Here is a 14404-nt window from a genome sequence, read left to right as displayed (position 1 = left end):
TCAAGCTCCTGAGCCTTCTCCCGGAGGGAAGAGGGATGAAAAGTGTGTCGGCTGGGTGGGTCGTGTCCTTGATTATCCTGGCAGCACTGCTTTGACAGCGTGCGGTGTAAAGTGAGTCCAAGGACAGAAGATTGGTTTGTGTGATGTGCTGGGCTGTGTTCACGATCTTCTGCAGCTTCTTACGGTTTTGGACAGGACAACTTCCATACCAGGTTGTGATGCACCCTAGAAGAATGCTTTCTACGGTGCATCTATAAAAATTAGTGAGGGTTTTAGGGGACAGGCCAAATTTCTTTAGTTTTCTCAGGAAGTAAAGGCACTGGTGGGCCTTCTTGGCAGTGGACTCTGCTTGGTTGGACCAAGTCAGGTCACTTGTGATATTGACCCCGAGGAACTTAAATCTTTTGACCTGTTCCACTTGCGCACCACCGATGTAAATGGGGTCATGCGGTCCGCTACTCCTTCTGAAGTCAAAAACCAATTCCTTCGTCTTGCTGACGTTGAGGGATAGGTTATTGTCTCCGCACCATGCCACCAGGTTCTTAATTTCCTCTCCGTACTCAAACTCATCATTACCCATGATACGGCCTACAATTGTGGTGTCATCAGTAAACTTATATATGAGCTTTGTGTTGCTCATACACAGAGGTACATGGACTTGCACATAAGCATGGCCTCTGGTTAGTGTTGGCCCCTCTGGCAAAGCAGGCCTTCAAAGCCACTGTGATGTCTGATTGTTTGTTACTAATGGGCAGTCAGCCTGATCCAGTTTTAGTACTGAGAAACAATCTCAGGTAAGTCCCCTTCAAACAGGCTAGATATCCCTTGCAAACGAAGGACTTTCAGAATACAAACCATACAATGCTCACTTTTTATGCATACTTGCGCCTCTTGTGATATAAAACTTTGAAGCAGCCGACCCAAACGAAGCTTCACGTAGTGCTCCTAAAGCTATTAATTAGTAAACTTGGGTGCGCAAGAGAAGGATAGCTCAACTTGTAGGGGAATCAAGAGCTAGGGTCAATGTTTAAAAGTAATTGCTGTATATTTAATGCAGAAAGGAGGTGTTTTTTTTTCTTTTAGTTGGTCTTGCGTCTTTGGAACTTCAGTTTACCATCACGAAAGCTACTGTTTACTGGGGCTGAGAAGGTTACATAATGGCAGGTTGAATAACTTGGTTATGGTGCTATATTTGGAAGATTAAGGAGTAAGTTAGGTGATAAAAATGTAGAAAATGCAAGTGGGGCAGATACACAAAATGCAAGTACATAATCAACATATGAGTGAGTCAATTAGTACTAATATCAGAAAATACTTCTTAATGTAACTGTTACAAGGGCAAATCACTACACAGATATTGGAAACCTGGATAATGGATGGAAACACAGAAATACAGGACCACTCTCCATTGCACATCAATGCCTCTGCCATGGAGAGAGTGAAGAGCACTTATGGATGATCTAGCCTGGACCCACTATGCCTCCTCATTAGTCAAGAAGGCACAGCAGTGTCTACACTTTCTGAGGAGATTGAAGTGTGCCAGGCTCTCTACCCCCATTCTAACATCTACAGGAGCACCATCGAGAGTGCCCTGTCCAGCTGCATCATTGTGTGGTATGGATGCTGGATAGAAAACCCTACAGAAGATAGTAAAAACTGCCGTGAGGATCACCAGGGTCTCCCTCCTCCCATTTGTGATATTTACTAGGAGTGTTGCAGATGAAAGGCCTGAAGCATTGTTGAGGATCCCTATCAACCATCTGACAATCTCTTTGACCCACTACCATCAGGAAAGAGGTACAAGAGCATCAGCGCTTGGACTGCCAGACTGGGTAGCAATTTCTTCCCTCAGGCTGTGAGACTAATGAATACACTGCCACCCCCGACGTCTCATCACTAGGGCACAATGAAAGGGATGATGGAAATCCAGTGTAGAAATTCATTCTCAATGTATTAAGCTGAAGGCACAATGGAGAAGTGGTTACATGGTACACAGTAGCTTGAAAAAGGGTTCAGCCGCCACAACTATTTTCACATTTTACTGTCTCAGTTTCTAAATTTAAAATATATTCAAGTAGGATTTGTAGAGCTAAATTACAGAACATTGTGCATCACATCAAGTCAAAAGAAAAGTGCTGAAACCTGTCAACAATTTACTAAAATTTAAAAACCAAAATTATGAGGCTGAAAAATTATTCATCCCCTTTGTAATTACTGCACTAACTTTCCTCAGGTGCAATACTATATTACCTTACCAAATAACATAATATGTTGGCGTAGAAAATTGGAGGTTCACCAGAATAACTATCTCCCTTCTCTCTCTGTAAGGTCCAACAGTCTGGAAGATTTTCAACAGACCAAATCAAAATGAAGACAAAAGAGTGTTCAAGGCAAGCCAGGGAAATGATAATAGAGAAGCACAAATCTAGGGAAGGGCACAAGACCATCTCAAAGGTATTGAGCATACCTCAGAGCTCAGTGCAGTCTATTGTGAAAAAGTGGAAAAAGTATGAAACCACAGCCTCTCTGCCTAGGTCAGCTCTTCCCTCTAAGCTTAGCCACTGGAGAAGAATGGCACTTTACTTTACTTTATACTTTATACTTTATTGTCGCCAAACAATTGATACTAGAACGTACAATCATCACAGCGGTATTTGATTCTGCGCTTCCCGCTCCCTGGATTCAAAATCGATAGTAAATATTAAAAATTTAAATTATAAATCATAAATAGAAAATAGAAAAATGGAAAGTAAGGTAGTGCAAAAAAACCGAGAGGCAGGTTCAGATATTTGGAGGTTACGGCCCAGATCCGGGTCAGGATTCGTTCAGCAGTCTTATCACAGTTGGAAAGAAGCTGTGCAAGTGCACTTGTAAAAGGCTACTGTGATGTCAACAGTCATTCTCAGTGAGCTGCAAAAGTAAGTGGCTGAAACTGGAGATGGAGATGAAGTTTTTCATGCTTTACCATTTTCCCTGTTTCTTTTGGGTTCTACTGTGAAGAATGTTGCAGGTGATGCACAAACCAAAATTCTCAGTTAAATTGATCAAAATCCCTGGTAGTAACACTCATTTATGTGAATACTGCATTGTTTACTGAGTATCGCTGTTTCGATTGACTTTATTCATGGATATTCATGTACGGTTGAATGTCAATTGAACTTGAAGAAAGGGTTGGAGGCTGAGTACTTTTACAACACATTATATTCTGCTAGTGAATTCAATTCTATGGTGGAATGAATTAGACGACAGAACATTCAGACTCGTGAACCAATGGTCTCTTTCATTCACCCTTCTGCACATACTCTCCACTCTACCTCCTCACTTATTCTGCTATTGTCAGTCTACTGATGACATTACAATCTCTACATGTGCTAATCATTGTATTTATTGTTGCATTTATTACTACCATTTATACTGTTTACTCCCTGTTACCAGCTATACTGTGATCTCATGCAAACAGGGAATTTCATTGTACCCTAGTGCATATGGTAATAAACAAGGCTACAATATGCAGTCTCAGTGCATGCTTGGTCCATGCAGCTGAAATCCAATTCCTACTTTTTTGAACATAGTTCATCAAAACCTATGGATATTTAAGCAGAGTAGATTTTTGTGTTTGTTAAGAATTTTAAATGGGGAGAGAACCAAATTGATGTATCTATAAGATCTGATGAAATGATAAAACAAGTTGAACTGTTGATCCAATATTCTTACTTCAGGTGTGATTTTCTCTGTTAAGATCCAAATAGCATGTGAGCTGGTAGTTAGTCTCTGTTATGATGAAAATGGGAAAATAGCTGTAAAGGATATGGTTCCAAGATATTCTATCCTGTTGATCCATGTAACAGCTGTGTTTCCAGTCAGCCACTTCTGATGTGATAGCGATGCTTCTCGCACATTTGCTATGACGAGGGTTTTCTAATATTAATCCTTACCTTTACAAAACAACGGTTAAGTTTTGTAACTTCAAAACATCAAACTAATTCAAAGGAAAACAGGAGGGCCAAGGGATGCGAGTCTTAGTTTACTTTAAGTGAGACGTGCACTTATCACGTGGTAGCATTATGATGTAGGCAGTTCACATATTTTTACCAATAATGCAGTTATATAAGCAACAAAGAATGCTTCATCACACAATATACTTACAATATTTCTCAAATATTACAGAAATATTAAATACACTACACTCCTCTCTGCTTAGCTATAAACTCCAACTCAATATAGAATGTATCTCAACTATATACACAGCATCTATATAATGCAACTACTATATACAGACATCCACAGCATAGAAAATTTTAAACTGTCTCATTCAGACCAGGCCTAAACATTTAATCGTTGTGGAGGTTTTCTTACTCTTGTGGGATAGCGTCCTTCCTGACTGCTTGGCAGGTGAGACTTGTGGCTGTGAAAACAATCTCAGGTTCTGGGGCCTCCTCCATGATTGTTGCAGTAGTTGATTCTGAGATGGCAGGAAGTGGTTCTGACAGCTTTGGACATCTTTATTCTCTTTCCTTATCCTTCTTCTAGTTGATGTATCTTGATCTTGAGAAGGTTTATTTAGTTCACCAGAGTATTCTCTTATTAATCCTTCTATTGCTCCCTTTATGATCTGATCTCTTCTCTTGGTTTCCTCATCCACAACATCATCTGACAAATCCTCTGTATTTGCATCTGCATTGTATCCCCTTTCTTTTTGTCCTTCCATTCATCCAGCTGGGCTTTGCTCTTTGCAGCTACTTATACAAGCAGCTTTTTTTGTCTCCCACTTGAAGTTCATGCAATAACCTGAATGCACGCAGAGTAGATTCTGGTTCTTTATACACACAAAGGACGAATGCTTGCAACTTTCCTGAAACTCCTTGAACTCTCTTCCAGCTTAAAACTATCCCCATTTTGCAAGCAACTGCCTGATTAACTTATCAGAAGCTTTCGCAGATATGTTGCCTACAAAAACTGCTGTAGTCAGTTCACGGCTTTTGTTATTTTCACACTTCCTCTGAGCAGCATGGCCCTTCCTTGGTCCGATATGCTTTCCAACCAGAGGCACAGAGTTTGGCATTAACACCTGTGAACTATCTGTTGGGAAATGGTTCATGGTGTTCGGCATGGAGACAGTTGTGGTATTATCCGGTACCTATTTAAAATTTGCTTTCAGACTCCACTTCTGGAGCTGTGGCATACGAATGATGGACAGATCTCCAATCAAGCTGTAGTTGTCTCAGCCTTTCAAGTCCCCACAAAGTTACCCCTCCTGTTTTTACCACATACAAACTCAATGTGGCTTGTTGGTTGTTGAATTTCACTGTCACGAATAGCATTCCCACAGAGTTTATCCCTTCTCCAGTGTAAATTTGTAGTTGGATATCTGCAGGCATCAGTTCAGTATCTTTGAAATGCTGTTCAAACTCATTTAGTGGAATGACTGAAACAGCCAAGTCAGTGTCAATTATTTTTTTAATAAATTTGCTGTTCATGTCTGGTAAGCCTTTTTGCTTGTCTATTGTTAGTTTTCACACTGTAAATCTTAAGGCTAGGCAGTCCTATGTCATTCTTAACATTATCAGAATTTTCCTCAATAGCATGTAGATTAGTGTTCTTTTTGAAACTGCGACTTCTCTTTTTATCTTTCTCTCTTCCCTGTGTAGACCACTTATTTTTGTCTGCCTGACATGCTCTTTGTGTGTGTCCTACTTTGCTGCATTTTCTGTAAGTTTCACCTTTAAATCTGTATTGATTGTGAGTCCCTTCCACAATGGTAACACTATTTGTTTAGCCATGTTAGTTTCTGTTTAGATGTTGCAATTTCATTCATACTCACTTTCATTCCTGAATGCAACTCAATTACGTCTCTGTCTGCTGTTTCCATTGATACAGTGACTTCAACTGCTCTTTTAAATGTAAGCTGTGCTTCAGTTAGGAGCCATTTTTGAATGCTTTCTTGTTAGATTCCACAGACTAAATATCTATCAGTGCATCCTTAAGCCCATCACTGAACTGACAATGCTCAGACAATTTCTTCAGTTAAACCAGGTATGTTGAAGTGGACTCCCCTTCTTTTTGATTCCGTGTATGAAATCTAAAGCACTCTGCAATCAACAATGACTTCAGTTATAAATGTTCCTGCATTACTTCCACCATATCAGCAAAGCTAATTTTTGTTGGTTTAGTTGGAGCAGTCAATCTTTGAAACAAACTGTATGACTTTAAACCCAATGCACTCAGCAAAATTGGTACTCATTTCTCATTGGCTATTTCATTTGCTTCAAAATACTGTTTAATTAGCTCAGTATACATGAGCCAGTTACCCAATGAGCAATTAAATGCGTCTATCTTTCATATGTAGCCAGCCATTTCTGCTCTTTTTTTATGACCATTATCACTCAGTGCTCACTGTTTATGAACTTATATATAACTCTGTGCTTTATTTTAAGCAAAGCACACACTTATCGTGTGGTAGTATTATGACGTATGCAATTCACACATTTTACATATAACCATATTGAGTTATGTAAACAACGAAGAATGCTTATCAAACAATATATTTACAAGACCATTCAAATGTTACTGAAATATTAGATACACATCAAGAGCATTTACCTGAGTAAGGGTCTCTTGATCATGAAGCAAAAGAAGTTTGTTTGATTCCCCTTCAATGCGCTGTTCCAGCATCAGTGAGAAATGCTCAATGCATTTGATGGACAGTTTCTCTTGAAGTGTCAGGATCACATCCTGTTAACACACACAAAAAACTACTTCAAAAACGACTCTGCTGAGCCACATAGCACCATATCATGAAATCAGTAAAGGTGAAGACCATTTGGTTCATTGCCCCCAGGCCGGTTCTCTACCAGAACAACTTTGCAGTTCCTCATACTAGCCCTTTCTTTGTAGCTTAGCAAATTGTTTTTCACCATATATTTATCCAATTGCTTTTTGAAGGCCACATCTGCCAGTATTACATGCTCATATACTGCATTAAAAATTGTTATGTCACCCTTTATTCTTTGACCCTTTATTCCAACTTGAGCAGCAGGAGCATGTCTGGGGTTCTCTTCGCCAAGCACAGTGGAGGCTAAGTCACTGGAGGCTTTTAAAGAGTATGCAGATTAGCCTTTGAAAGATTGGGAAATTCAGGGCAATGGAGAAGAGATGAAGCCCGGGTCAAATTAGCCACGATCAGAGTGACCAGACAGCCAGACCTGAGAGATCAGAAGGCCTGCTTCTTCTCCTCAACCCATCCAACAAACAGCCTCCCACAAACAATCAGGACTATCCTTCAGATACCTCCAACTAATCTCTACTTGTTCTTTCCTATCCATTCTTTCCATTGTATTCCCTCAGTTCAGGATTCATTCTTACAAGTCTTTTCTACGCCCTGTCTTCAACTTTGCTGATAACCCTGTTACACATCACCTTATCCGAAGTTTTCTGGAAGTGCCTTAATGCCGCTTTGACAGATTACATTCATCATCTCTATCCATTAGTACATCAAATATTCCGCAAAATTGGTGAAACGGAATTTGCCCTGAACAAATATATGTCACCTTGTCTAATTAATCAGTTTTCCTCTAGGTGACTACTAATCCCATCCAGATAAATGCTTCTGAAAGCTCTCCCACCATTGAGTTTAAGTGGACTGAGTGTACTTGCTTGTCTTATCCTTATTTCCATTTATAAACAGAAGATTAATATTCTTCCTGAATAGGTTAGGACTTTATTTATAGGAATGCAGAAGATTGAGGGGAGATTTGATAAAGGTATACAAAATTATGAGGGGTACAAATAGGGTAAATGCAAGCAGGCTTTTTTTCACTGAGGCTGGGTGAAACTACAATTAGAGGTCATGAGTTATGGGTGAAAGGTGAAAAGTTTAAGGGGAAACTGTGGGGAATGTTCTTCACTCAGAGGGTGGTGAGAGTGTGGAATGAGCTGCCAGCACAAGTGGTGCATGTAAGCTAGATTTCAACATTTAAGAGGAGTTTAGATAGGTACATGGATGGTAAGAGTATGGAGGGCTGTGGTGCCAGTACAGGTTGATGGTTGTTGGCAGTTTAATATGGTTCAGCACTGTGCTGTACTTTTCTATGACTCCATGACTCTATTGGCCACTCCTCAATCCATTGGTGCAAAGTCTGAATCTAAAGAGAATCTAACAGTATGAATCTAAAATTATAGATCTTGCTCCTGCAATTTGATTTGCTTGAAGTTTGAATGATATCAAATTGCTATCAAAACAAACCTTCCATTTAGAAATTACTGAAGGAAAACAAAAATTCAATTTGCTCTTAAGGCTCTCAAGGTAATGAAAGTTTTGATCACAGCAGAAGACAACTGCAGGCCTGATGATATGATCCTTTATTTCAAAGTTTATTCCTTAACAAGCACATCTAGGGCCTGTTTCTTATATAAGAAATCATTAGAATCTCTACCGTAAACTGCAGAGCCTTAGTCATTAAGTACATTTATGACAAAGATTTTTTAATTCCTAGATATTCAAGGAATAAAGGTGACTTTGTGGAAAGAAAGTAGTCCTGAGGTAAGCGATCACCCATGATGGGACAGGAGTGAGAAGCTGGGACAGCATGCTCTTAGTTCCTGTTCTTGCGTGTTTACTCACTTTAGTGTCTGCCCAGTGTCTCTTGACAACAACCAGTTGCCTTCCAGCTAAAGGCATGTTTTGGGAAGGACTGAGTGGTGGAGGTTATAGTGGTCTTTTCTCCTTCCTGACCCAGAGTCTAATCCTGCCCATTATGAGGTGATAAAGAACAGTTGCTTAGGTCTAAGGTGAAAACAGTTGGTGCTGTGAGTCGGCAAAAGCCTATACGATCAGCAATCAACACAGGTTGAAACATACGTCTCTCAAGTAGGAATATAAAGTTGATGAAGGCAAGGCAGTGGATGTTGTCTACATGGACTTTAGCAAGGCCTTTGCTAAGGTCCTGCATGGGAGGTTAGTCAAGAAGTTTCACTCATTTGGCATTGAGGATGAGGCAGTAAATTGGATTCGAGATTGGCTTTGTGGGAGAAGCCAGAAAGTGGTAGTAAATGGTTGTCTCTCTCACTGGAGGCCTGTGACTAGTTGTGTGCTGCAGGATCTATCAGAGACCTGGATGATAATAAGGTAGATCTATTTGCAGGATGCAAGATGACATTGAGATTGGGAGCGTAGTGGACAACAAGGAAGGTTATGAAAACTTGCAATGGGATTTGGACCAGTTGTAAAATTAGGCTGAAAAGTGGTTTGGCAGATAAGTGTGAGATGTTGCACTTTGGGAGGACAAACCAGGGTGGGACTTCCACAGTAAATGGAAGGGCACTGAGGAGCGCCATAGAACAGAGGGATCTGGGAATATAGATCTATCATTCCTTGAAAGTGATGTCACAGGTAGACAGGGTCATGAAGAAAGCTGTTGACACATTGGCCTTCATGAATCAAAGTACCGAATGCATGAGTTCAGATGTTTGTGGAAGTTGTTTCAAACATTGGTGAGGCCTAATTTGAAGCATTGTGTGCAGTTCTGGTCACCTAGTATGTACAGGAAAGATATCAATAATATTGAAAGAGAACAAAGAAATTTACAAGCATATTGACAAGACTTGAGGACCTGAGTTATAGGGAAAGGTCGAATAGGTTAGGATTATATTCCCTCAATTATAGGAGAATGAAGGGAGATTTGATAGAATATACAAAATTATGATGGGTATAGGTAGGGTAAATGCAAGCAGGCTTTATCCACTGAGATTGGGTAAGACTAGAACTAGAGGTCAAGAGTTAAGGGTGAAAGGTGAAATGATTAAGGGGAACGTGAGGCGGAACCTCTTCACTCAGAGGCTGGTGAGAGTGTGGAATGAGCTGCCAGTGGAAGTGGTGCATGTGTGTTTGGTTTCAACATTTCAGAGAAATTTGGATAAGTGCATGGATCAGAGGATTATGGAGAGCTATGATCCAGGTACTGGTCTATGGGACTGGACAAACTAATAGTTTGGCATGGATTATATAGGTCAAAGGGCCTGTTTCTGTGCTGCAGAGATCTATGACATTCTAAAGGTTGGAGGTATTGGAGATTTTGTAACAAAATGCATTGCCTGCAGTGCAATAGCTTATCAACACAATGTGTGACCTTGAGTGAAAGGATTTTCATTCTACATTTAAAGCTTACTGCAACAGAATAGAGCAGTGTTTAGTGCTGGTACAATCTGTCCAAAGTTGTTCTAATTAATATCAGATCATCAGAATAAGTAACACTTTTTGTAAAGTGAAACTGCAATACAAAAATCTGTTAATTTCAAAGTTCAAAGTAAACTTATTATAAAAGTACATACATGTCACCATATACAACCCTGAGATTCACTTTCTTGACTGCAATCACAGTAGATACAAGAGGCACAATAGAATCAATGAAAGACCACACCCAACAGGACAGACAACAATCAATGTGCAAAAAAAAACAAACTAAGCAAATACAAAAAGAAAGAGGAAAAAATAGAAATAATAACAATATTATTTTTCCATGGAAGTCATCCTCATGATCTGAGCAAGCTAGATGTCAACAAGGAAGCATTGAACGCCTGGCTCAGTGTTGGAAACCTTTTCCCAGAAACAGAGGCGTTCCTTGTGGCAATACTGGACCAGGTGGTTAACACAAAAAAAAATCAAAAATACATCTTAAAAGACTAATAAATTCAAGATGATAAATGAATAAAATGCGAAGGAAAACCAGAGACAATCTAACCCATTACAGGATTCAGTAGCAGCCTAACACAATCTGATTACTTACACAGGCACAATCAAGTGCCAAATATCATTCATTAAAATCTTGCTTTAAAAAACAAACTCATAAAAGAAATCATACCTTACTATAAATGAAAGCCTGATCCAGTTTTAGAGTCAGAATCTCACAAATTATATTATGACCAGTCTGTTATTACAGATAGAACAATCCATAATAATTGCCAGATATAATAATACAGGATAAACAAGCCAGAACAATCTATTTGATAGATATAGCCATTCTGAACACACAAAACTTACAGAAATCAATGTGAAAAACACCAGAAATATGCTGCATTAGAAAAGGAAATTGAAAGACTTTGAAACATGAATATCATTAAACAATTGGGGCTACACAGCAACACCTACAGTTTATAAACCTTCAGAAAGCCACAATATTGAACACCACTAAAATAGTCTGAAAGTTCCTAGCAATTGAGAAATGAGTGTGCTTGGCTATGCCCGTACATCAGGTTTTACCAGCCTGAACTGAGAAAAAATGTGTTTTTATATGTATGTAAGTAAATAAGTAACTAAGTAAGCAAGCAATAAATATTGAGAACGTGAGATGAAGAATCCCTGAATGTGAGTCCATAGTTTGTGGGAGCAGTTCAGTGATGGGGTGAGTGATATTGAAGTCATCCTTTATCATTCAAGAGTTTGAGGGTTGGGGGATATTAATTGTTCTGCAATCTGATGGTGCAGGTCCTAAGGCTCCCTCACCTTCTTTCTGATGGCAGCAGTGAGAAGAGGGCATTGCCTGGATGGTGTGGGTCCTTGATGATGGGTATATTTAAGGCAAATGTTTCCTGATGGGTCAGCCATGATAGTATGGCGGAGCAGACTTGACGGGCTGAATGGCATAATTCTACTCCTATGTCTTAAGGTCTTATGGTGGATGCTGCTTTCCTGCCATGGTGCCCCATGTAGATGTGCGCAATGGTGGGGATGACTTTAGCTGTGAAAGGCAGGGCTGCATCCACTACTTTTTGTAGGCTTTTTCATACTATGCCCTGATGTAACCTGTCAATATACTCTCCACTACACATCCATAGCAGTTTATCATGTTTTATATGACATGCCGAATCTTGCAAGTTTCTAAGAAAGCAGAGGCATGCCATGCTTTTTCATAATGGCAATTATGCGCTGGACCCAAGACAGGTCTTCTGAAATAATAACACCAAAGAATTTTACAGTTGCTGACTCTGTCTACCTCTGATCCCCCAATGAGAACTGGCTCATGGACCTCTGGACCTTTGATTACATCCTCCTGAAGTCAATAGTCATCTCCTTGGTCTTGCTTGCATTGAGTGAGAGGCTGTTGTTGTGGCATCACTCAGCCAGATTTTCAGTCTTCCTCCTATATGCTGATTCATCACCTCCATTGATTTGACCAATGGCAGTGGTATCGATGACAAACTTAAATACGGCATTGGAGCTGTGCTTAGCATCACAATCATAACTGTAAAGCGAATAGAGCAGGGGGCTAAGCACACAGCTTTGTCATGCATCTGTGTTGATGGAGATGGTGGAGGAGATGTTGTTGCCAATCTGAAATGTAAATGAGTAAATCAAGTTCGCAGTTGCAGAACTTAGACTTTTATTTACCTTTTGTGTTGGTTTCATTCAATTCTCTTGCTCCTTTCTCTGGTATTTTTGATAAAAACAATCCTTCAATTTAACTTCTGTCTCTTTCGGGCAGCTCACACCATTAAATCACAGTTATACACCAGTTATGTTACTGGGCTGGTAATCCAGCCATTGGGTCTAATGTTCTGTAGATACAAGTTCAAATCCCATGAGGGTTGTTGGTGGAATGAAGTTGCATGAATACACTTAATCTGGAATAATAATCTAGAACTGGTATGAAACCTGACCAACCATGAAGAACCAAAGTAGCCTTGGGAGGTGGACATGCACACACAGTGCTTTCCAAACTTCAAAGTCCTTCTCACAATCACCTTGAAATGTCAAAATTGGAAGAGCAAACCCGTAGACTTCTTCCCATTAGCAGAACAGATCCATCAGAGATGACAATATAGTCACAATGCGGATGGGAGGGAATTTGGTGCTTAACATTCAACAAAAGGAATCTTCATGATAGAAGCTCACATACAAGCAAGGAAGCCTCTGTGTGACTGATGATTATCAGCTGTCCTCACTAAGCACATGAATCACAAGTGCTCCAGCAAGAGAGAGTCTAACCATTTCATCATGACAGCAACGTCCTGAGATGTTGGGCATAGTCAATATTGACCTTCAAATTATCTGTACCAGTCATTAAACCCCTGTGGTGAGAGGGGTCAGTCAGATTCTTTGCATTCTGTGTCAAATTACTCATTTCTTGACTTTCCTAAGCCCTCTGTCATCTGCAGGCACAAATCAAGAGAGTGATGGGAGAAAAATCTACTTACTTGGATGGGTACAACTACAACAATACTCAAGAACTTGGCATCATTCATGTCAAAGCAGACCATTTGAACGGGCAATCGATCCACCACCTGAAATAGCCAAGCTCTTTGCCATCAGTGCAATGTGAAATATAGAGACTCTCCCACCATTTCTTAGTAGCACTGCATAAATCTGTGACACCTACACTGAGAAGGAAGCAGGCACCACATCCAAGTTCCCTTCCAAGTAGCAGAATGTCTTGATTTTGAAATACAGTGGATTCTGGGTAATTGGGACACATTGGGACAAGTATATTTTGGCTCAATTAACTGAAGTTTTATGGAAATAGTTAAAAAAAAGTATAAATAGACAAACTACTGTTTTACAGAGAAAGGTTGAACAAGTTGGGTCTTTATTCTTTGGAGTGTAGAAGGTTGAGGGGGGACTTGATAGAGGTATTTAAAATTATGAGGGGGAGAGATAGAGTTGATGTGGATAGGCTTTTTCCATTGAGAGTAGGGGAGATTCAAACAAGAGGACATGAGTTGAGAGTAAAGGGGCAAAAGTTTAGGGGTAACACGAGGGGGAACTTTACTCAGAGAGTGGTAGCTGTGTGGAACGAGCTTTCAGTAGATGGTAGAGGCAGGTTCGATTTTGTCATTTAAAAAAAATTGGATAGGTATATGGACAGGAAAGGAATGGAGGGTTATGGGCTGAATGCAGTTAGATGGGACTAGGTGAGAGTAAGCGTTCAGCACGGACTAGAAGGGCTGAGATGGCCTGTTTCGGTGCTGTAATTATTATATGGCTATATGGTTATATAGTTTAAATGAGTAACAATTTATGTATTTAACTGGAACAAATTAGAATACTTATAGTACTACAATAGTACTATAAAACTGTATTATTTCTTAATAGTTATTGATGGAGGAATTCATCAAGTGTATGCTGCTGTGTTCTTTTGATTGACTATATAAGAAACAAAATTAGTGCAGACTCCTAGTGCAGATAATGGACTACCTTCATCCAATACTTTCGAAGATTGCATCCTCAAATCTTCATTTTCATTATAGTAGTCAATATAATTGTCAATACCTTCAAATTTTTCATAGTTCCAAATCTGTTGAAGTAGTAAAATTCAAGCAACACACATCAAAGTTGCTGGTGAACGCGGCAGGCCAGGCAGCATCTGTAGGAAGAGGTGCAGTCGACGTTTCAGGCCGAGACACTTCGTCAGGA

At 39.8% G+C, this 14404-nt stretch overlaps 1 protein-coding gene across 1 annotated transcript in view; it reads right to left on the bottom strand.

Moving 5' to 3' along the window:
• Positions 1-14404, bottom strand: part of frmpd4 (FERM and PDZ domain containing 4) — a 472289-nt gene that overhangs the window by 46432 nt on the left and 411453 nt on the right. Inside the window, exon 8 of the mRNA XM_072262320.1 lies at positions 6601-6732. Within this exon, the coding sequence (XP_072118421.1) occupies positions 6601-6732 (132 nt within the window). The remainder of the gene's footprint in view (positions 1-6600; positions 6733-14404) is intronic.

This window comes from Mobula birostris, chromosome 6 (genome assembly GCF_030028105.1).
Source record: "Mobula birostris isolate sMobBir1 chromosome 6, sMobBir1.hap1, whole genome shotgun sequence".
NCBI classification, from domain to species: domain Eukaryota; kingdom Metazoa; phylum Chordata; class Chondrichthyes; order Myliobatiformes; family Myliobatidae; genus Mobula; species Mobula birostris.
This window is presented reverse-complemented; position numbering and strand designations above follow the sequence as displayed.